The sequence below is a fragment of the Falco biarmicus genome, chromosome 8 (assembly GCF_023638135.1).
Source record: "Falco biarmicus isolate bFalBia1 chromosome 8, bFalBia1.pri, whole genome shotgun sequence".
NCBI classification, from domain to species: domain Eukaryota; kingdom Metazoa; phylum Chordata; class Aves; order Falconiformes; family Falconidae; genus Falco; species Falco biarmicus.
The window spans coordinates 45573760-45597703 of NC_079295.1; the positions used below are offsets into that span (position 1 = coordinate 45573760).

The following is a 23944-nucleotide window of genomic DNA, read 5'->3' on the forward strand; positions in this document are numbered from 1 at the left end:
TGATGGTGTTTGTCTTCTCACATCCCTGTCACACTTGACAAGAGCCCTGCTGTCCTGGGGATGGCTGAGCACCTGCCTGCGTGGGGAGTGGGGAATTAATTCCTTGCTTTGCTTTGCTTGCGTGTACAGTTGCTTTGCTCACTTGTACGGTTTTTGCTTTACCTATTCAACTGCATTTATCTCAAACCACAAGTTTTCTCGCTTTTTCCAATTCTGTCTCCCATCCTGGTGGGGGGAGTGAGAAAGCTGCCAGGGGGCCAAGGGACCACACTTGTCCGGGCTTGTTGGTGCCGAATGCAGAAGTCAGTGGCAAGCAGCAGGGTTTGACTTGAACACTGTGCTTATCTTGCAAAATAGTCATGATGGGTTGTGGTCTAACGCTGATATTGACTGAATGATGCCCGGGATTAGGCAGGGACCTCACAGCCCCACGTGGCTGCAGCAAAACCAGAAAGACCCCCCCATATGTCTGCACTGCACTCCCTGCCCGTGCTGAGCCATCGGGCCCTGCTAGCCTTCCAGAACTGAGAAGCCTTGCGAAGGGCCAGCCGGCACACAGTAGCTGACAGTCCCACCTCGCCAGGGGTATAGAAGTGGCATTTAGAATCATCCGTTCTGAGGATGAGAGCTCCAGCCACCGGGCGGGTGGGCAGCCCTGGGCTTCCTTCCTCCCCAGGCAGGGATGCTGCTTCAGTTAAGACTCACGCTTCTGACTACATCAGATGTTACCTGGGAAAGTATCATTAACAAAAGGGCTGAACTGTTTAACTCGAGCTCCATTTTTGCAGTAAGTGTATTTTTTTACAGCAGTTCCAGATTTTTTTGTATCTTGCCTTAATCATCTATCTCTTTGACTTGGTGAAGCTGTCTCGGTGAAAGTCCTTGAGAGGGCTGACAGGCAACCATTGACTTTGGTCAGTGGCCATGCACGTAATCCTTTAGACCTAAACTGTTGACCAACTCTGGGACTAGGATTGGATCCAGCTGCACCCAGGCTCCTCTCTGAGAAGGCATTAGAAAGCAAGGGGGTCCTTTCTGAATCTTGTGACTCAATGGTATGGCTTCGCCCCCCCTTAGCCATGCATCAGACTCATACCTGTACTGACAGTAAACTGTCATCATGGACAGGGTTGCCGTGGATGAACTGCTGCAAAAACTTAAGTGTACACCATCCCAAGTGGGGATAGAATGGGCCCAAAAATACTGGAAAGCTGAGGAGGGCCAAAGTGGTAGGGCAGACAGAACAATGTAGAAGTGAGCAGAGCAAAACATTAAAAGAGGTAAAGGCAAAGGCTTTTGTGCCTGCAGGTACTCCAAATGCCAGATCACACCCGAGATCAAGGACTCCCCTAGACCACTCTGGAGTGCCCCAAGGACTGCTGAATTTTGTTTGTTGGGCATTTCTATTTCTAATCCTCATACTTATCTGGAACCCAAAATTTAATATGGCCACAGCTAAGAAACCTGTGATATTGTTTGGGGCCATAGCTGAAGTAACTTGTGTGTATTAAGATGTTGATTTGAAACTTACTCCAGGCTTAACTGTACTTGCTGCTGTTGTTCTGTTTGTACTATTGATTGTTAAGTCACAACTGGAGTTCTGATCAACATGAGCCTATTATGTTTGAGTAGTTTTAGGAAGATACATGTAAGTTTAGTATGTATATGTGTGGTAATAATAATAGTTGCAAGAAATAATCATAATGACAGATTTTTTAAAAATAAAAAGGGTATCCCTGCTACCAGTAATAATATGACCTATGCCGTGATACAGGGATTTTGTAAAATGATGAGTTGGAGACAACGCACGCCTTGCATGTCAATGCCAACTACCTGAGGAAGAAATTCCTATTTTTGTAATTCCATTAAACATATCAGAAGCCCTTTTAAAACTATGGGAAACAAATCGCACTGTAAGGGAAGTTAGTGTGATCCCTGTGGTGCCTGCTCTCCTTTACTGATGGCCCACCAATTTGACATATGAAGATATATGGCATAAAAATTGCTCTGTGTACTCCGCAACCATGAACAATTCACCAACCCATGTATCGTGTACCCTCACTCCATGGATGACCAATCTGGATCATAGACCACACTGGGGAACTCCGATTACTTTCAAACACTTTGGTGCCATTAACGTGGAATGGTGCTTGGAGTTCCCTGCAAGATGTGGTACAGGTTGTCCCATTGGCAGCAAAGAGGCCTCTTGCATTTGGTCTTCAGCTGCACGAAAACAAAATGCCAAATGGCTCAAGAGCCCTCTGAATACCTGGGCTCCGACTCCTGTTGAGAGTCGGAACTGCACAGTTGTTCTAAATGGCACCAACATAAACGAACACCCCTGGGCGTGGATGGCTGCTGGCAAATATTATGCTCTAAGGACAATCTGTTTATGCCGTAACTGTAGTGCCCCCATTCCCAGTAAATGCAACCAGCCCAGCTGCAACCCCTCTCTCAACCAGACCTCTGTAGGTACGTGGGCGATACGGAATGGACGAAAATGTCACTTCCCACTGAATCATTATCATCGTGGCCACTGGAGTGTGGGAACTTTTAATGCCACATGTAGTTAAGTTCTGATTCCTGCACCACTGTTTGGGCTTGCTCTGACGGCAGAACCTGTGACTATATTGAGCTCTTCTGGGATAACTTATTGTACTTTAGGACTCCCTAGTTTATGCCCTTTATATGCTTTTGATTATGTTCAAGGGTTAGCTGATAGAGCAGGGCACAGAAACCAAGAGCAGCGTACTGCCTCCTGTGCCATGGCTAAGTTATTATACCCCAGGAATGGAAGTAAATTCAGCAGTGAAATCATTTGGGGGGTTTTGGACACAGATAGTTTACAATCAACTATATAGACAGAATTTGACAGGGCAAGTGGAATCTTTGTCAAACTGAACAAGAATATTTGTAAGTGCAATAGATGCACAATTGCAAGGGACTGCTAAAATAGTTTTACAGAATAAATTAACACTAGATATGGTATTATGAAATAGACAAGGTCTTTGTGGGTGGCTGAATACCACCCATCCCAAGGAAACCTGTTGTGTGTCAATTACGAATGTGGCTGCTACCTTGTATCATGCCACAAACCAAATGTGAAAAATTGCAGCCCAGACCCAGGAGCTCCGTGAGCAGATGAAACCGAGACATGACAGTGGCAACAGACTGGGTGGATTTCAAAGGTTTTCAGTTGGCTTGGATTAGAATTAGTGGATGGATTCAGAATCTAATCCTGCATGCGTTAATGTTTATCATACTGATTGTTATTGTTAGTATTGCATTGCCTTGTGTGAAATCTACAAATCTCTGACTCTGGTCAACGGCTGCAGGCATAATCCTTTAGACCTAAACTATTGACCAAGTCTATTACTAGGACTGATCAGCTGCACCTAGACTCCTCTGAGAAGCGTGTTTAGAGAGCAAGGCGGTCCTTGGTGGGAAGAAAAGACCTGGCTGCTTCGGGAGCTGGGGTGACCCTTCTTCCAGCCCCGCTCCTGGGCACGCACAGCCTCCCATGTTGCCCCGAGCTACGACACGTCCCCAGGGCCAGCATAGCCCCTGAGGTCTTTGGGGTACCTCAGACAGCACTGGTAGATCTCTGGGGGGCACAGACACTCACATGGAGGTCCCAGAGGAAGGCGTCACCAGAAAAGGCACACTGAAGCTCCTGCAGTGCAACAAGAAACTCTCTGAAGACACCAAAATTCACTTGGAGGCTCTTGCAGGTGCACAGACAGAGATGGTGAGGGTACTGGTGTGCATCAGGAGGGACAGGCAGATCTCTGGGAAGTAGAAGAAAAGCACCTGGCAGCACCTGGGGGTGCATCAAAAGGCACTCAATCCTCTCTGGGGATCACCAAAAGCAGTAAGGATACCACTTAGGTGCTGCCAAAGGGACTTGGTGGGTCCAGGTGTGTGCCAGAAGGTACCGGTAGAGCTCTGGGAAGCACAGATAGGTGTGCAGGCCATGCAAGTTGCACCAAATGGACTGAGCCCCATGGGCCACATCCCAAAGCTCTGGGAAGCACTTGGGCACTGCAAACAGCACTGGTTCATCAGTATTGAGTGCAGAATGACTGTTGGAGGACACCTGAAGGCACTGCAGAGTCTGTTGTGCTGCAGTGCAAGGCACCTGGAGGCACCTGGGCAGCATAGAAAGACATGTGGAGTCCCTTAAGTGCATCAGAAGGCACCTGGGACCATAACAAGCCCCAAAAGGCCCTTGGAGACCACTGGTGGCAAACAGCAAAGCACCCAGGTCCTTTGCACAGAAAGGACTACTAGAGCTCTGCGCTCAGGAGGCACCCAGGTATGCCCTGAAACACACTTGGAAGCCCCGCAGAGCTCATCAGAAATCACTTTTACATCACTGAGCATGCTGAAAGGTGCTTGGAGGCCCCAGAGAAAAGCATGATGGTGTTATGATGTCCCAGAGGTGCACCCCCAAAGACCACTGGGGCATCATCAAGGGGGGCCTGGAGGAGCCTGGGGCACACCAAAAGGCAGGCAGAAAGACTCCCATGACCCCAGTGAGAAGCTGGGGACACAAAGCTCTGGGTGCCAGGGGCTGCTGCTTCCTACAGGAGTGACCGCTGTTTCCAGGGGCCCAGCAGGCTTTGGCTCCGGAGCCTGGAAGCTACAGGATGGATCCAAGTCCCACACTGTCCCTTCTCCTGCCACTGGAGAAGACAGGCTGCCTGGTGTGGGGGGAGAGCATCGAGCAGGTGCTGGAGAGGCAGGGAGCCAAGGATGTGGGAGCAGAAGACAACACAACACAGCCAGTCCCTTCCAGGCTACTTTAATACCAAGTGAACAGCATGCGGCCGGACCTCCTGGTCTCACGGAATCATTCATGTGCAGCCAGTAACCCCACAGCTACTTCCCCGCAGCCCAAAGAGCCCTGCGCCCCCCAGAGCCTGCAGGCACTCCCCTCATTAGAAACAGCTCCATCAGCCCACGGAATGTCCCCTGTCCACCAGGACAGTCCCCACGTGTGGCCTCGTCCTCACCTGAGGCTGTTCCTCAGGAACCAGGCATGCCAGCAGAGGTGAGATGGCCCCCAGAGGTGCCCAGGTGGCCCCCACTGTCCCCTCTCCCTAGCCACTGCTGGCAGTCTTTCCTAGCAGCTTCTCCTTCTCCCAAGACCTGCACCAGGCCTGTCTCCACCACAGCAGAACAACACAAACCAATGTAAAAGCCAAACTGGGCAGGTAAACCTTTGTCCCCAAAAAACAGAACGAACCCCAAAGGCTGGCAGGGGACAGGCAGCTGTCACAGACCAGAGCAGCAGGCCTATCCTCCACACCCAGCTCTCAAAACAAACTCAAACAAACTGAAAGCCTGGAACAGGACCGGGTCCCCAGCAGGGCTCACACACTGCTCCTGCAGCTGGCGACACTGAGGCTGGCAGCTCAGGTTCAGCTCCTGGTTTGGGCAGGACACAGCTGCCTATGTCAGCTGGCTCTCTGCAGCGGAGAAGAAAGCATCAGGCTCTGTGCAGTGCTGCAGGGAGCAGCACCCCAAAACCCCCTCCCCTTGTATCCCCTGCTGCCAGCCACAAATCCCACCCGGAGCTCAGAGCCACTGGGGTCACATCCAGCAAAGGAGTGACTCCTTCAGCCCTGCCCGCCAGGCTGGCTCCCCCCATGCACTAGAAGCACCATAGCTCCACACTCCCAGAGACACTCCAGGACTTTGGGAAAGGCAGGGGGTTGGCACTGGCACCGCTCAAAGACTCACCTAGCATCTGAAGAATGCGCAGCGCCGCTGCAGCCTTCGCCTCCTCGTGCCTGCTCCTGCCTGGCCCATTCTGCCAGACCCACGTGAACCCACTGAAGGGCACAGAACACCCTGGGATCACCACTTGGCACCAGAACCTCAGCCACCCACTGGGGTCTGCCTGGACACACTTGGTGAGGAACATGGGGGTCCCCCGGTACTGCCTCCAGCACAGCGTGTTCAGGCGGTCCACTGCGCTGCACAGCAGCGGAGACAGGGGTGCCTGCGTGGGGACTCCCAGGCACTTGTCCCCTTGGACCTGGCTGAATGATGGCTTCTCCCTGCATGACTGCAGTTTCTTCTTCAGGTCGGGGTTCAGCCAATCCACCCTCACATATGGGCCACTGAGCCTGTTCCCTAGGAGAGATGGGCAGCAGCTGGCAGATGTTCAGACACTAGCCATCCAGTACCACCCACCCCCCACCCTGTCCTGTCCCCCACCACTTGGCACAGCGACACCCTGCCCACGGGTGGTCTGGCACCGACCCACACTGTATGAACTGCACAGGACCCTTTCCCCTGCCTGCACAACCACTCACACAGCCGCAGGATGGTTGCTTCTCCACCCCCGGCTGCTGCCAAGGTGGCCTTGGGGCTGCAAAGCTCAGGGAATTTTAGGGGCAGCCTGATTTTAGGGACAGGTGCAAAGACGTCAAAGCCAAGCACTTCTCTGCTGGGGCAGAACCAGGTACAAACCAGGACTCTGGAGGTTCTGGTTCTGTCTGGGAAACACATCCCATCACAGGGCTGTGCAACCGCAGGACGGGGCACTGAGGGGTAGGGCATATCCCCGAGGAGGGTTTAATAACTTGGTCAACACTCTGCATGCACTGGGCTGGTATTGGTGATGCTCCTGCTCTGAGCAGGCAGCTGCCTGATGACCTCCAGCAGCCCCTTTACCTCAGCACCACTTGGTCTGCAAAAGGGCTGCCGGGGATCCGGACCACTGAGGACAACGGGCCTCCCATGGGACACAGGGAGAGAACAGGGGATGTCTCAGGGCTGAAATCACCTCACAGCTGAGTCTGGAGGTGGGATCGGTCCTTCCTTAGAGATACCAGGAAGACCAGCATCCCAAGCAGCGTCCCACAGCACCCCAACCTCCCACTTACCTTCCATCAGGGTTTTCTTGGCCATGGCAGCAGCCTGGTGTGAGCTGTATTTCAGCACAGCAAGCTGTGCCCATTTCTGGCAGGGGCTGGTATGCAGGGTGACCTTGAGAACCCCCTCCGTGACCTGCCGCAGCATGGCCTCCACCTCCTTCCGGCTCACCGAGGTGGCCAGGCCATCCACGCTCAGCTCGCACTTATCCGTGCTCTTGCACACCATGATGGCACAGCCCTCCCGCACCTCAAAGTTGTTGAGGGCAGCGATGGCCTCTTTGGCGCTGCGCCGGCTACTGTACTTGGCGTAGGCAAAGCCCCGGTTCAGCCCACTGAAGGTCATCATGAGGCGGAACTCGTAGAGCTTCCCCGCGCTCTGGAAGAGTGGGATCAGTGTGTTCTCATATATGTCCTGCGGCAGCTTCCCAATGAACACTTCCGTGCCCGCTGGTGGTGCGTCGCCCACCCAGCCTGCAGGCACACAGCAACACAGTGCACGTGGGTGAGATCCACCTCACCTCCGTGCCCGCCAGGCACCCTACGTGCTGTGCTCCCAGGGCACCATGGTACTGAGATATTCTTCTCACATACCTGGAGGGGGGCCACCATACCGCCTCTGCCCGTTGGTCTGCACCAGGTTGATGCCGGTTTCTTTCGCCCAGGCAAGCAGGGCCATCTTGTTGGCCTTATTAACACTGGTAATCCATGCCTGAAGAGGGAGATGATACTGGGGCTTGCTGGGGCAAAGAGTTTCCAGCCTCCCAACTAGGGGCATCCCAAACCCACGAAGCAACTGCAAGGCCTAGCACCGACCGGCACGTGGAGAAGCAAACACTGAACCCCTCTGCCCTGAGGAAACCTGAGGGGCCTCTCAACACTGCACATCCAAGGAGTACCATGCCCACTGCCCAAGCCTGCTCCACGTGACTAAGTCCAGCAACTTCAGCAGAGCACAAGGACACCAGCAGCTCCCCTGTGGCTGCCTGCAAGGGCTCTGAGAGCCAAGGCCCAGATGGCTGCTCACTGGTGCTGCAAGAAGGGGCTGGAGCATGGAGTCAAGGTGACCATCAGGCCGTGAGATCCCACACAGGCTGGGACCCCAAGACAGCCAACTCTCTTCTACCAGCATCTCCTCAAGCTTCTGAGGCCATCACAGAGGGTTTGGAGACACCATCTGTGTGCCAATGCCATCAGGGTTTAGCTCACTAAGGTCTCATCAGGGCCTGTGAAACCGTGCCTTCACCTCGCCCATCACCCCCGCATCCCCAGGCACCTCTCCCCCTCCAAGGGGTTTCATCTTTCCTGAAGACAAAAACCCACCTTTGGATGACAGTGGGGGTCAAACCGAGGCAATCTTGCTGTGAGGAGCAGGAAGGCCAACAGCATCCCCCGCCACGGCCCTGGGCTCCCAGGGCCGGGTCCCAGCACAGGGCACCACCTGGCCCCCCCGGTACCGGGGGCTGCGGGGGGCGCCAGGGCTCTGGGGGAGGCATGACAGGGCCGAGCCCAGCTCAGGCCCCACCGATGCGGTGCCAACACCCCCCCGGTCTCCAAGCGGCACGGGCTGCCCCGGGCCACCGCGGCGGGCGAGGGGCCGGACCGGGCTGGGGGCCGCACCACCCGCCCGCGGGTCCCACAGCCGGGGCTCGGGGGCTCCGGCCCCCGCCCGACAGCACCGAGGGGAGCCGTGCCCCGCACCGCGGCTCCCCTCGCCTCCGGGCCGCCCCCCAAGGGCGCTCACCGTCTCCACCGTCTCCATCGCCGCTGCTCCTCCTCGCCGCCCGGCCCGCGGCTCTGGAAGGTTCCAGCGCCGCCGCTCCGCCCCCCACGCCACGGCTGCCCCGCCCCGGGCAGCGCGGGAGGGACCCGCCGGCAGCGCCCGCCCCGCTCCCGCCGCCCGGCCACGGGAGGGAGCCCCGGGCTTAAAGCTGCCGCCTACGGGGAGAGGGAGCCGGGGAGGGCGGCTCAAGTCGCCCCCGGGCGGCCTCGCTGGCTGGCGGGTCTCTGCTCTGCCCAGGGCGCAGGGGCCGGCAGCGAGGGGGGCGCATCGCAGCTGAAGAAACGTCCCCCCGCCCCCTCCAGGGCAGCTCTCGCCCCACAGCAGCCGAGCAAACCCCTGCCCCGGGTGGGAAGTAGGGACAGGAGCCACGGCCTGGGAGGGACAGATTTATTGTGTTTCTGGGAGCAGCGCCTTTACATTTTACCTTGGATAAGGTCACCTCCCCGCAGCCAGAGCAGCGAGATGGGGTGGGATGATTATTCAAAGCGACGGGAACAAGAAGCTGTAGCCAAGACCCCGGGGCCTGCTGACAGGACCGGGCTCCATGTGTCACCACAGTGACAGCGGATGGGAGGCCAGCATTTGCCAGAGCCACTTGCAAAACATCTTTGCAGCGAAGTACTAGAGAGTCAGGGCGTGTCCCAGGGCTTGGTGCTGCCTCTCTGCTCCCACCAGGAAAGGAGGGGCATGAGACAAGAATAAATACAACTTTCAAAAGCCCCCCCAACCCCGTGCCCACTGCTGCGTGGCCTGGTGAAGGCATTTACAGAAGGAAATCTGTCATCCAGAATCCAACAAACAAGCAGACATGTCCAGAAGGGATTTAAGGCTGGCTCGTTCGCATCCTGATCTCCTCAACCAGGCTCTCCCTGCGAACGTTGACCTGCACAGGGGGAGCACAAAGTTGCTTCAATACAACACAAGCAGCTTGACATAGCACAACCTTCTCTGATGCCCAAGGGATGGCCTGCACGTTTGTGGCCCTGTCTCTTGGGAGATCACAGCAGTGCTGGCAGCAGTCCCTCTGTGAGGACTGAGTGGGCTGCAGCACTTGTGGAGCTGAATCTGTGAGCGCAAGAACCTGCCTGCAACCCTGCCAAGCACTTTCCTGCCCAATCATCAGGAGTAATACTCTTCCCACTGTTTCCTACTGGTTCCAGAGCCAGGACCAGTATGTAGATCAGTGCTGGTCCTGCACCCTGGATGGAAAGCACAAGCAGCCATACAGCCCACTGAATTGCCCCTCCATGTTCCAGGCTCCTGAACTGAGGAATAGCTAGGGATTCAAGGAGGCCACACAACTGGAAACTCTCCAGAACTGGAGACAACCATGCTTCATGGCTCCAGGAAACCGCATGGCGTAAGGAACCGGAACATGAGCTGTTACAGAAGTTCCTGAGGAGACCACTGCTTGAAAAGATCAATGAGCAAGCCATACTGAGAACCTGTTATAAGGGGTCTCGGTGGCAGGCTGACATGAGGGCATGTGCTCCACAGCAAGTCAAGATGGGCTGAGGAAACTCGCCTCGCCCAGTCTCCAAAAGTGCACCCACAAGGCCACCACCATCAGTCTACAGGCTTCACCTCAAGTCTGTCAGCCCTGGTTTGTACCTCTCTGCCTACAGCGTGGAGAGCTTTCCCTATGCCACACCTTCTGTATGAGCAGCTTTGTTATGCCTTGGAGGCTTTTCACATCAGGTGGAAGTGCCTTACTCCTCTGATCTCCCCTTTGGGCACTACACTGAAAATGTGGGCCAGCAAAGCCACCTTGCTGTGCACACCCTGACGGCACTGCTTCAGAGCACAGCACAGATGGGTCTGGAGGGCTGGGATCAAGTAGCCAATTCCCCTCACGCCATGATGAGCCTCACCTCCTCCCTGGTTGCCACGACCCGCAGCTTGACAACTCCATCCTTGAGCTCCTGCTCACCCACAATGGCCACAAGAGGGATGCCCGTGTCCTCACAGTACTGCAGCTGATTCAGCAGCTTGGGATTCTTCTTGTACAGCACCTCTGCCTGGAAGAGAACCAGAGCATACCACCATGATCAGCAATGACCTGTCTCTCAGCAGACTGGCTCAGCAATGCCTGGTTGGGGGAGTGCAAACTGCCATCTGGTGAGTGTGGTGGTGCATGGTGGAGGAGAAGATGGGCTAATGGAGAAGGCTGGGCATTACAGCTAATAAGTAATGCAACTCAGCTCAAAGATACTCACAAGCCACTGCTTATCCTCAGGAAATAGCAGGTCATTAGTTCTAGTCCATGTCAGACCAGGGCCAAACATCTGTGGTGTCCCTACAGGGTCAGGAGCCCGGCAGAGCACCCAGGCACTCTCCTCCATTCAGCCATCACGGGAGTCTGCCCGCAGCAGGCAGGGAGCAGGGCCCTGCCACACAGCTTGCCTTCAGCCTGCAGAAAACAGCCCAGGCTCCTCCCTGGCCTCACTCTCCCCTCCTTGAAAGGCTCCATAGGGTTTTTTTGCTTTTTATTGGAAGTGGCATGGTATCCCTGGTGCCACGCAGCAGGGGCTGGAGTGTGGCCTGCTTTGGGAATCTGTCCTGAGATAACAGAGTAGCCACTGCAGTGTTACAGAGATAACCAAGCCATGCTGCCCAGCCCTTCCTGGAAAACACCTGACTCAGGACACTGAGAAAAGGCAGGCTCCATTCAGGAGGGCAGTCTGCTGCCCACCTTCTCCCCGTGACTCCTTCCTCCCAAAGCAAAGCCAGATCTCATCCATTCCTTGCACACAGTGCAGGCCAGGCAGCCCCTGACTTTGCTATCACCTGGTCATACCTTGATTCCAGCATCCCACAGCTCAGAGATGAGCTTCAGCCGCTCTTCAAGGAGCTTCTTCTGGGCAGAGGCCACCAGCACCTGTGTCTCTGTTGTCCTGATCTTTTCCTCAGAGGCCTAAAGAGGGGACAAGACTCAAAAGATGCCATGGACATAACAGAGATATCCGATACCCTACAAGCAGGATGGGTCACCACCCCAGGGCCATCAATTTAGCGGTGAAGACGACCAGGCTCAGTGGGATGAACAGCATAAACTCAGTAGATTCAGGGAGGCCCCCCCCCCCCCCCCCCATTGAAGCAGAATCATCTTCTGCAGCTGTTCTATGACAGGGGATTAACAGAGCCTCCCTCCTGTGCTGCAGGTATGTGCAGATTAAGACACGCTGAGAATGAGCAATTTCCCTGCCAGCTTCTTCCTGGAGGCTGTCCCTCCATACCAGGGGCCTCCCAGAAATCTGCTCCAAGCAGATCCAAGAAGCTGGATAGAGGCAGTTGCCTATTCTACAGCTGAGCTAGCAACTGTGGGTTAGATTAACAGCAGCAAGCTGAGATGCTGCAGCACTGTCAGGAGCTACCTGCTCCCATGGCAGATGCTGGATATTGAAAGCAGCATTTTCCTGCTGCCCCTTTCGCTGAAGGGAGAAGCCTTTAAAAGGTCACCTGCAGAGAAACAAACCTAGCCAGAACTGCAGGTGGTAGGGAAGAATACATTCTCCATTTAGAAATCCCAGTTGTGTCTAGATGCTAAGAGAGGACTCCACACAACAGGTCTCTGGGGGACAGAAACATGCAGCAGTGTTTTGCAAGCCTACAGAGACCTATTTAACATCAATTGAATGGGACAGAGGACAACACATTGGTACAGCAACCCTAAGGAGGGAGGAACAGGAGAAAAAAACCAAAACAATCAAAAGGATCTGGGACACTTTGAACATTTGTTCCCCATCTGGTCTCTGTAGCACCTTGGGCAGGAAGACTAGGTGTGGGGGGCTGCCACCTCGCCAGCCTTGCAGAGCAGAGCTGCCTTGCCAAGGAGCATGTGGCGTCACGCGATGGCTAATGCAGTGGGGAACACTAAGGCACCTGACCTGGGTATCTGGCACTGCTGAGGATTAAAGTGCCCCCTCCAGCTGCAGCTGAACAAGCCGTGTCTGAGGGCTGCTGGAAGAAGGGTCTTGTCTCCAGTGCGAGTCACAGAGACCATCCTCCCAAGCCAGAGAAAATTGGAGCTTATATCCCGGTTCTGACTCCTGCTGCAGAGCACAGTAGAGGCCCAGCTGGCTTCTCCATCAAAGACTGCAGCAAGGAAAACTCACCAGCATCTGCTGGACTGGGGGTACATGGGGAAGATGTAAATTCTTGCTCTTTCTCCATGCTTAGTTGAGCACCAAAGGCACCTACCTGCACTCTCTGCTCTAGGATGGAGAAGATCCGCTCAATCCCAATGCTGACTCCCACGCAGGGCACCTTCCGTCCCTTGGGATCAAACATCCCCACCAGCCCGTCATAGCGACCACCTCCAGCCACGCTCCCAACGCTGACTGGCTCCTCCACATGGTCATTCTCCTGCTGCAGCAGGACGGCCTCAAAGATCACCCCCGTGTAATAGTCCAGACCCCGCGCCAGGCTCAGGTCAAAAGAGATCTGTAGGACACAAGGGAAGCCCCGTCACTGTGTGCACTCGGGGGGCCCAGGCTGCCCAGCCACGAGGGCAGCCCCCCCCCTCCTGCCTCTGCACCCCCTCACCTGCCCTGTGATGCCAAACAGGGTCAGGTACTCAAACAGCAGCTTCATGTCCCCCAGCCCCTCCTTGGCCAGCTTGTTCTGTGACAACTTGGGGTCCTGGAGAAGCCGCTCGATCAGGTCCAGGCCACCTGTGGGAACGAGCTGTGCCTCACGTCTGCCAGTGCAGCAGCACCCGCAGCGATGGGCCTGGCCAGCCTCGTGCGCGCCTCGCACCGCTCCGCCGCTGGCCCTCCCTGCCTGGCCTGGATGAACAAGGCCAAGGGCTCCAACCCACAGCGCTCACCGTGAAGCTGGACATATTCCCCGATGCGATCTGCAGCCTCGGGAGAGAGCCCCTTCTCTCCTACCATCTCGCTCCTCACTTCTTCCCACGGCATCTGTGAGGGGAGAGATGAACATCAGCCACTGCTCCAGGGATGTGGTCTCTCCTGGGGAAGGTCTCTGCTGGTTCTGCCCAATACAGGTGACCATCTGCCCTGAACAGATCTCTACACAGCAGAACCCCATCAGTGTCAGCATGGTTAAGAGGTGCACGAGAGAAGCAGCATATCAAATGCTCTCAGACCACGGCCATATATATAGTCACAGCTCCATTTCTTGTACCTCTGCACAGTCTGTTTGTATGCCAACGCTGCAGTCAGCAAAGCCGTCCCCCAGGCCAAATACTTTGGTTTTGATTTCTGGCCAGAACTGAACATCCATACTGTAAAAGCACCAAGTTTGAGAGATGTCTTGCTGCTGTGGTTTCCCTGGTTAGGTACTCTAGTCATAAATACTAGTCAAGAAAGTGTTGCTGGTCATGGCTACCACCTGGAAAGGTGTGAGGACATGCAAAAGCCCAATGTAAGCAGAACACACTGCAGTTTTCTCACCGACAGAAGGGTCAAAGAGAAGTAGAGTCTTGATCACATGCAGCTGCACCGAGATAAATCACAGTATTTCCATATGAAACCAAGGCAATTATCCCATTCTAAAAAAAATCAAATCCTCCCTTCCTATTGCTTTTCCATGCACACACAGCCCCAAAACCTACACTTTGGTCATGCCTTTGCAATAGCTGTCACTACTAACAGGACTGTAAGTGAGCCCTTCCTCTAGCTGATTTCATTCAATCATCACACGAGGCCTCCAAAGGAAAATGCTGTTCATCCTTGAACAAAGCAACACAAATACAAGACAACGTACAAGGGTGCTTTGTTAAGGGTTTTATAAGAAGGTTAGGAGCCCTCCTTTAAGGAGTCAGCCCACAGTGTCCCCCACATGACTGAACATACACAGAAATTCACCTCCAAATTCTACTGTGAATCCTGAGTGAAGAAAAGTGAATTTTTAAATTACACTTAATTTTAAGGTTCCTCTTCCCTAGCCATTTAGCGGAGGACTATATATACATGTATATACTGATCTCCAGCATCTTTATATCTGACTAGGGCCTACAGTCAAGACAATCAGCTGCAAAGAAAAAGCTGTACCTAACACAGGCACCTTTCCCTCTTCCCAAGGGGCCATATAAGGGCCTGAATCCCTTACAGATCTTCACAACAGCCAGTGCTCTTGAGACAGCTTGCTGAGCGCAGTCCTATGGGTACCTGCTGCCTTGTTGCCCTGATCATGCTGAAACAGCCTGGCCAGCAACATGCACATGCTGTAGAGTCTGTGGCATGATCATGAACAGCACCAGCTTGCAGGACAGTATTTAAGAATAGGGTCCTGGACAACACAACAACTCTAGCAGCCTACCCACCTGTGGATTTCCATTTAACTCCACTCTGTCACCTGCAAGCCAACCATCTTACAGACTATCATTTATGATTGCACTTCTCTACTCCTGCATTACCACAGAGATTTACTGTTTATGTCATGTTTGCCATGCAGCTGAACCAGATGATCTTTTGAAATCCCTTCCAAACTGGGCTGCTTTATGATTCCAGGACACAACTGCGATTCCTCACAGCACCCAACTGAACCTGATATATTTTAAAAGGCTTTTCAATGTGCTGGCCCAGACTGGGGGCAGGCTTTCATGATCCTGGTTCATAAGCAGCAGCACCTTAATAAGGCTAAGGTTTGGGATGTTGAACCTCCCACATGAAAAGCTTTTTTCCTTCCCTCCTTTCCATTTGTCAGGACCTCGTGGGATACTGGAGAAGAAAGCACAGAATCCAGTTTGCCTATGTGACTGTGCCCTATGTGCCTCACCTCCAGAGAAAGACAGAAATCAGAACTCAAAGTTGATCAGCATTTTCCAGCCAGTTCTCATGGACCATGGTAAGAGCAGCCCAGAGGGACAGAGACTCACTGAAACTCCAGCAGCAGCAGTTGCAGCCCAGGGCTCCAGCCCGTACCTTATCCAGTTTGTCAACACTGGAGCAGATCGTTCGGAACTTGCTGTCTGGGACACCGCAAACTGCAAACATCCCATCAAGGATGCGCCGATCGTTGACCTGAGGGAGAGGGACCAAGTCATTAACTATGAACTCAAATAGATGCTTCAGCTGTGTACAGTTTCTCTCATCTGTAGTTTTAAGCATGAAAGTGAAACTAGCAGATAACTGCCAAGATTTTTTGTTGTTTGCAGTTTCTGTCTCTTCCCATTCCTGTGGAGCTAAGCTGTCTCTCTGCCCACAGCAGACCAGCTACCACAACTGACTCCTACAAAGCCTAGGTAGAGCTATCACATTCTCCTTCTAGAGCTACAGACACCTCCACGCAACAGAAGAAAAAACATCAAGGTCTCTGAGTCCTCTCATGTGGACATGTAAATACAGCTCAGGAAAAGATCACGGACAAAGGAGATTAAATCAGTGCATTACCCTGCTCTCTCACTGTAAGAACAAAAGGACATCTGGTTATGTTAAAACATCAGTAAGGAATTATTTATTTTGTTATAGTATAGTGAATTCCATAGTTTAATTATGCTTTGTAATAGTAGGTAACTGAGGCCAAAGGCTCACCTGGATTCAACATTTCGAGAACATTTACAATTAAATTAGACAGAAACAAAATATGCTTGGGAGCTTGTAATCTTCCAGCATCAACATGAAACAGACAGTGGCTCACGGAAGACAAGAATAACTGCAAGCAGGTTATTCTGCTGTTCCCCACTGCAAGGGTGTGTTCTCATTCTCAAAGGCATCCGCTTTCACCACAGCCCAGACACATGGTAGCTGGGCAGGCTGTTCCTGTGCACAGCTCTTCAGCTCATCCCAGACAAGTTCAAGGTCTAACTGCCCCACTAACCAGTGGGGGCTGCACACAGGAATGCAACACTGAGCTTGCACTGCTCAGCTCCCCTGCAGAGCCCAGCAACAACTCGGCTCTGGGTCCCCCTCAAAGACCCCACCACCCTCCGGCACACTGGGCACTCCTACCCATCACTCTCCTACTGGTGTAGACCCTTCCCCATCCTGCCTAATCTGCACATCCAGCACCATTCACAGCCACACCAAGGTAACAGCCATTTTCAAGCAAATAGCAAGCTCAACCTATAGCAGGGCATGACCCTTCCTGAAAAGGCCTCAGCCCCAGAAAGGACCCAGGGGGAAGGCAGAAGTCTGTGAACACCACAGCGCACATACTGAGTGACTGTCCCTACTAAGGGGGAGCTGGGGCAAGGGCAGGGATCCTGGGCCAGCACCTGTGTTTTACTGCAGGCAGGGAACATGACCCGGCTGCTGGACATTTTGCAGGGGACCGTAGTTAGTCCTAGAGAGAACTCTGCTAACTGCAGCCTCAGGAAACCTCCTTGCATTCCCAGCTAAAGGCAAATCTGAGCTGAGGTCCAGCCTTTTAGCATATACACCATGAGGAGCCGGGATGAACTTCTGGATCAGACCTTAGCGGGCACTGAGTAGCAACAGGTGCTGCTGCATAAAACTGCAGAAACAATGACCACTGCTTCCCACCATGGCACAGAGAAACCCACCCAGTCTCACCTTAATGAGAAAGTCCCCAAGCTGCAGGTCCCTCAGGATCTCGTGCACGATCTTCAGGCACTCAGCATCGGGAATCATGGGGTCAAACTGGCCGGCGATGTCAAAATCCTGGGGCACAGGAAAAAGCAATTAAGCACCACTGGCACGGCTGCAGCAATACAGCTTCAACTCCGCCAACAAGTTTCTCTACAAAAAGCATCAGTAACCTGACATAAGGGAGCACTAGCCCTTGCCAATAGGATGCAGAAAGGATGGAATGTGGGTTATGACCCTCTTTTAGCAAAGGTAGTAGTGTGCTCATGTCCACTGCATTGCAAAGAGTTTGTATACTGCATTGTGGCCAGCACAGACAGTTTGCAAGACACCGTTCTGCTCCTCCCTGCTTTCTGCTTCTGGAGTTGCATGACCTGCTCCCTGCCTCTGACACAGCAGTTTACTATGTGATACACTTTGAAACAGCGATCTTTGAAAACAATAAAGAGGAGACAGCAGAGCAATCAAACAGTAAATAAATAGAACAAAGGAACCAGGAAAGGAGGAGAAAACTGCTTATTATTTGGTACGACCTAAATGCCAAATGTTTCACCTTGATTCTTAGGAATTAGTGTTCCTTTTCTTAATACACATGCCAATCAAGTTAATGATCAGGGAAGAAGACAAGAGAAGTGATCTCAGTGGAGGCAAACCAAAGCTTCAACTGCCAAGACAGACAAAGAAATCGGAAAGCCTGAGTGGTCTCCACCAGAGACTACCAGATGAACTAGCACACAGAACTAAAGCCCAACAGCAAGATGTTTTAATAGGCTGGTACCTCATGACTGGAAAATAACAAAGATAATATCAATGTTCAGAGAAAAATAAAACACAGAAGTAACAAGAGACCTCTTATTTGACTCCCATTTATGAATCCCAAATGCAAGGCCTTTTAATGAGATTTTGAGCACAAAACAATTTTAATTAAGTGGATAGATTTCAACAAGGCTTCACCAAGCTTCCAAAATAAATTGGTGCAATGGATTAGGAAAAAGATCACATCAAATAATCCCATTAGCTGAGTGCAAGAAAGGCTGATGCAATCCTCACGGAAGTTGAGCAAGGTCTGGTACAATCAGGAAAGTGCTGCTACCACTCTATGTGGCACAGGTGAAATAGAGACCGGTGAATTATATTTGAGAAAAGATGCAGAAAAAGCTACTAGGCAGAGCAAAGAGGCAAAGCATCTCCCAGGAGAGAAGGTAACAGAGCTTTATTTATGTGGCCTGAGGGGAAGATTTCTTTTAAGTATTTCACAAATGTTTATCTGACAAAGGGGAAGAATCCAAATCAAGGGATGACGGCTACCATTTAAAAGAGCTGCACTGGCACAAGGTGAAGTAAATAATCAGACAGAAGTAAGTTTAGCCTGGATATTATAAGACTATTTCTAGCTATCCTAGGAGTAAGATCTTGAGTAAGTCTTTCAGGAGAGACAGCAGGCAAAGACCCCAAGCTGCCTGGAAATAGGAATTCACCAAGCTAGAGCTGGCAGGTATCCATAGGGGTTGTGTGATAAAACAGGAATGTTCTCAAACAGGAATTTGTTTGCAATATGAGGCCTGGGAACTGTGTTAGTACACCGGAACATAAGCCATTCCTCCGGGCTACCACACTCATCTGAGAAAGCCACAAAGGAAATTGCTTTCTTACCTCTTCTATAATTTGACCTCTGGGTTTTCCCCTTCCTTTGAAATAAAGACTGACTATGCATGGGACAGAAGTACCATATGCTACAGCTGAGTCACATGCTCACCTGGTTCATGTGTCCTGCTGACACTTCCAGGAGTTCAACAGTTGCAATTTGGGATCAGAAGGAAATTCTTCCTCTCCACCAGGCTGGCAAGCACTGTGGGATGGAGCAAGGAGCTGCCCTCCTCCACAGTGCACAGCAGGCCACATACCTGGGCACCTGGGAGCTGTATCACAAAGTTCTCTTGACACACCAGCAGCCTGTGTCACAGCCACTGTCCTCACTCTCCCACTCTCAAAATGGTTTTCATATCCATAAGGGGATGCTAGGGAGATTAGAGGATCCTCCTGAGCTTTCCACAGCCCAGGGAAGGCTGCTGCAGGGTAACACAGCCTTGCTCCTGTTTTCATGGTGTTATGTCCCCACAGGTGCTGCCCAGCCTACAACCTCATTCAGCAGCATCCCTGTCAATGGCCAAACTCACACACTGGTAGAACTCCCTGTAGCGGCCCCTGGTCATGGCTGGGTTGTCTCGCCTGTACACCTTAGCGATGTGGTAACGCTTAATATTGGTGATCTTGTTCATAGCCAAATAGCGAGCAAAGGGCACCTGAGACAGTAGAGTCAAGGATGGGAACGGATTTGGATCACCCCACCCCATTATCAGTCACCAGCAGCGCTGGGTCCCTACTATCTCCCCAACACCCAGCACAGTGTGGTGCACACCCCTGGGGCGAAGCAGCTGCCAAGAGACAGCTGGGCTCACCACAGCTCCCCAGGGTCTCCACAACTGTCCAAGACATGGCCCATACATGCTGCCATTAAGTGTCCCCACAGGCATCTTCCAGCACCACCTTTGGCTGAATCTCAAGTTTCACGTGGGCTGTGTACCACAGCAGCCTAGCGTGGGTACCCTGCTGTAAGAGAAACCCCACTCAACACAGATCTTCCTTACCTCCACGTACAAGTGTTACTTCACTGAACAGAAGCATTGTACAGTAAATAACTGAGTGGGGGTTCTGCACCCACTGAACCACACTGCCTGCTCACGCCCTCCCTGTCGGTACAGGGTCAGAGCCAAGAGACTGTCCTCCCTCCTCTTCCCTCACCCTCTGGACAGCACCGCCCCAGAAGGAGGGCAGCAAAGGTGACAAGACCCCTCAGCGCTGGCTGTGGCAGGATACTGTCAGGTCGTAGCGCAGAGACAGCAGCTCCCCTCCTTGATCTTTCAGATCGTAAATGAGCTTCGAGTCTTCACCGTACTTCCCTGTCAGTGTCTCCTACAACAAAAGGACACACGAACAAACAGCATCTTCAGTGACAGGGGATCAGCCCTAGAGCACACAGAAAACAAGGAGAGAAAGGGAGGACACTAGGAGGTGTAAGATGAAAACTCAGCTCTCAACACATCACAGGCTTTCAACTGCAGTATCTTCCTCAGCTCAGCCAACTTGCTGTGTCCTCACTCACCTTCAACTCAAACACCGGCGTATCAATGACTTCTGCTCCATGGCGCTTGAAGCAAGTGATGATCGCATTGAAGACTCTCTCGCGAATGGCCATTTGCTTGGGACTGTAGTCCCGTGTGCCCTGGGAATAGGAAAAGATAAAAAGATTCCTGGGATAAGGAGAAGAGCAGCAAAGGATGTAGGGCAAGGCCTCAAGGACAAGAGTCCAAGCACCGTTAGCCTGATGAATGGAGCCTGTTAGAACTTGTAAGGCATAAGCCCTGGGAACAAAGGAACAAGTTAACCACAGGCTCTTGAGCCATAGCGGTTGAGATGACAACCAGACAGACAAAGAAGAACAAACAGCAAGATAAGGGAATGGGTAGTGCTGATGAGGAACTTTGTTATTCACAAAAGTCACTAGGAAAAAAAAAACCCTAATCTTAGAATAGAGAATGTTGCTAGGATAAGATAAACTTATCGGTACCTATTGTTTAAATGATGTGTCTTAGAAGATAACCAATCAGTGTAGTTCACGCTTAAGATTTAACCAATCAGTGTGTAACATGCAGAAGGTAGAAACATATATAAATATAAGAGAATCACTAATAATTCCACATCTTGCTTGCATCAAGCTACGTCCTGTCTCTTCATTCACCACAAAAGGACACACTGAGTTAGAGGCACACAGTAGGACAGACGTGAGAGGCAATGTGAAGCTATCGTATTGCTAGCAAAACCAGAGATCAAGTCCAGACTCCAGATATCGGGAGAGGCAGTAAAAAGCAGCACCAAAAACCACTAGAATACATCAGGACACAGCTCAATCTGCCACGGTCTGCAGAGGTAAATTTAAGTCAGGAGTTTTACAATACAGGAGACAAAGGAGCCGACACAGATCTAACAGTCAGGGAGTTCAGTGCTTCTGAGCATGACAGCACAGCCAGGATCTGTCCACAGCTCTGATTCAGACATATTAGCCAGACCTCTGCACAATGAGCCACCCTGAGAGGTGGAATCAGAGGAAAGGTACACTTTGAAGCTGTGGAACAGCCAGCTGCTCTACTATGTCTAAACATACATAAAGAGATATCATCTTCTCAAAGTGCAATACCTGTGAAGTGCCCATCTACTGTTCACTGGGATGTGCTCCCTTTTAATTTCTTTGCTGTTAAGAGTCACTGAATTATTTCGATGGCATAATTGAAATTTAGCTTTAGGCTCTCAACAACACATAAATCACTGTTAATTAACTAGACCTTCCACTTCCATTTTCTAGGGACTGGCAGTTAGGCAGGAGGAAGCAGGGAGCTGGCACTTCGTGACACCCCACCTGCAGGTCGCACAGCAAAGAGCAGCTTTCAACAGTACGCTGACATGGCTGAAACAGGCTGGACACCCAAGCCGTTTCCCTGGCACTCACAGAGCTCCAAAATCCTCTCTCCGCATCTTTAAACAGTGAAAAACCCTTCCACTTTCCAGACCTCACACCACAATTACATTTACCAAAACATAAAATAAAGGAAATGGATAACGGAGAGTTTCGAGACATTTCCTAGTCAGTGGCATTAACATAACCTGTTTTATTTGTCAGCAACACTCACAGCTGTCTCCCCCACCCAGCATGGAAGCACAGCTGGTCTCCAGTCAGCTGCTAGTGATGAAACATTCAGGTTACAAAAAATTTCAGCATAAATTGCATTACGGACACTATTCTCAGATGCCTGGAGACTAAAAAGCTACCCCTGAAGGAAGGGTCCTTCTTCAAGAGAACAGAAATGTCAGCTGCTGGCCAGACCTGCTCAGTAAATGGGATTACCCACCCCCACAGACTAAGGCAAGATCAAAAGCCACGAGACCTTTCTTGCTCCCCACATTTCAACATGTGCTGAACGTTCCTGGCAAACACTGCTGGGCCTCTGGGTTTCTCTGGCTGGCTTCTGCTTTGCAGCTTCTCCACAACGGGCCTTGCACCATCAGAGCTGCACTTCCCAGGACTCCGTGCTCACCCAGCCTACCAGGCAGCTTCAGCCACCCTGTCCGGGTCAACAGGGAACAGGACCAGTCAGAGGATCCTCAATCCATGAGAGACAATGTCTGCAGGTACTAGTGGGGTCAGCGCTATAAAAGCTGAAAAGCCCTAGCCCTAAACTCATTGGGGCAACGGAAGTCACGACCTTACTTCAAATACTGCAATCCAAGAATACAGGAGACCTCTCATGCTGGGCAGCTACAATAAAGCTTGACCAAAAGGGAATTTAATTTCCTGACCACAGCAGCTAATGGGTGGCTTGCCACAAAAGCACAAAAAAGCCTTTAAGTTAGCAGGGTATCTGGGTTAGATGCCGTCACAGACATCTTCACCCCTCTCCCCCCTGCTGCTAAAAGCAAAAAGGGAAACAGAAATGAGGACAGGTGAGTCTGTGCTGAGCCTCTGCACACAGCGGTGCGTGGGGCAGGCTCTGTGCATGCACAAGAGTGGGCTGTGCGTACAGAGGGGCATGCAAGTGCGTGTGCTGGGGGAGCTTACCTTTGGGGTCTTGAGCACAAACTTCTGTTTCCCCTCATCTCCCCCTAGCTGCGCCTTCATCTCCAGCAGTTTTGCCACCTCCTTCGCGATCTAGGGAGGGACCGGGGAGGGAGCTGAGGGTAAGCTTACCTGCCAAGTCCAGCCCGTAAGCTTTCCCCAGTACCTTCAGCCTCAGCATTACTTCAGCCAGTACATCCAGACTTCTCGACCTCAATACATCCACTATCCCCAGTCTTGCACAGCAACAAGAGGAGCACTCCCTGCTCCTCTCCAGGACTCACCAGTTCGGCCAAGCACCCCAATCTCAGCACCCCCAACAGCCCCCCATTCTCTGGCTTCCACAACCTCCACTGCCCTCAGCACCTGCCTCCCCAGCCCCCACACCTCTCACCCTGTGCACCGCCTCAGGCCCAGCACCCCCAGCTCCTGCCACGCATGCCCCAGCATCAGGAGCCTCCAGCATCCTCCTCTCCAATCTACCACCAGTATCGCCAGTTCCCACTTCATCTCCCACAGCCTCTCCCCAGGCACCTCATCCTTCCGCCCAGCACTCCCATCCCCCGCCACACTCCTCCCAGTGCCACTGCCCCAGCCCAGCAACCCCTTTACCAGTACTCCCAGTTCCCCACAGCACCTTCCCCCTAAGCACAGCAACCCCAACCGCACCCCGATCACTTCTGCAACCGCTACACCTGTACCCCCAGTTCCCCCCAACCTCTGCTTCCCCATCCTAACGCCCCCCGCGCCCCACTCGCCTCTCCCCGGGCCGCCTCCCCCCGCCCCAGTCACACCAGCCCGCCGCTCCCGGCCCTACCCCAGCACCCCGCCCCCAGGCACCCCCGCGCCGCGCCGCCCCAGCCCCGCACCCGACGGCCCCCAACCCCTCCCCAGCCCCGCACCCGACGCCGGGGCCCCCCCGCACCTCGTCGGGATCGGCCTTGTCCTGCTTGAGCCGCCGCACCGCCTCCGCCTGCGCCCGCACCGCCGCCTCCTCCGCCATTGCCGGCCCGCGCCTGCGCGCTGCGCCTCGCCCTACGGCGCCTGCGCTGCCACTGCGCCTGCGCGCTGCGTGCCACTGCGCCTGCGCGCCGCC

General features: G+C 52.8%; 2 protein-coding genes across 4 annotated transcripts; both read right to left on the minus strand.

Moving 5' to 3' along the window:
* Positions 1–4788: 4788 nt before the first annotated feature.
* Positions 4789–8727, minus strand: DND1 (DND microRNA-mediated repression inhibitor 1). 2 transcript variants are annotated; one of them, XM_056348713.1, is made up of 5 exons: positions 8629–8727; positions 7479–7596; positions 6897–7358; positions 5746–6141; positions 4789–5471 (listed from the first exon to the last, which is right to left on the minus strand). In XM_056348713.1, the coding sequence occupies exons 1-5, from the start codon at positions 8644–8646 to the stop codon at positions 5455–5457; spliced, it is 1011 nt and encodes a 336-aa protein (XP_056204688.1). In that variant the 5' UTR covers positions 8647–8727; the 3' UTR covers positions 4789–5454. The 2 variants fall into 2 exon arrangements, with proteins under 2 accessions (XP_056204688.1, XP_056204687.1); XM_056348712.1 differs by lacking the exon at positions 8629–8727 and having other exon boundaries at positions 7479–8553.
* Positions 8728–9039: 312 nt separating this feature from the next.
* On the minus strand, positions 9040–23916 carry HARS1 (histidyl-tRNA synthetase 1). 2 transcript variants are annotated; one of them, XM_056348704.1, is made up of 13 exons: positions 23774–23916; positions 22852–22941; positions 20344–20463; positions 20058–20153; positions 19358–19483; positions 17148–17255; positions 15558–15656; positions 13496–13589; positions 13213–13340; positions 12868–13110; positions 11465–11581; positions 10539–10685; positions 9040–9550 (listed from the first exon to the last, which is right to left on the minus strand). In XM_056348704.1, the coding sequence occupies exons 1-13, from the start codon at positions 23849–23851 to the stop codon at positions 9491–9493; spliced, it is 1506 nt and encodes a 501-aa protein (XP_056204679.1). In that variant the 5' UTR covers positions 23852–23916; the 3' UTR covers positions 9040–9490. The 2 variants fall into 2 exon arrangements, with proteins under 2 accessions (XP_056204679.1, XP_056204680.1); XM_056348705.1 differs by lacking the exons at positions 9040–9550; positions 10539–10685 and adding an exon at positions 12555–12719 and having other exon boundaries at positions 11471–11581.
* Between the last annotated feature and the right edge of the window lie 28 nt (positions 23917–23944).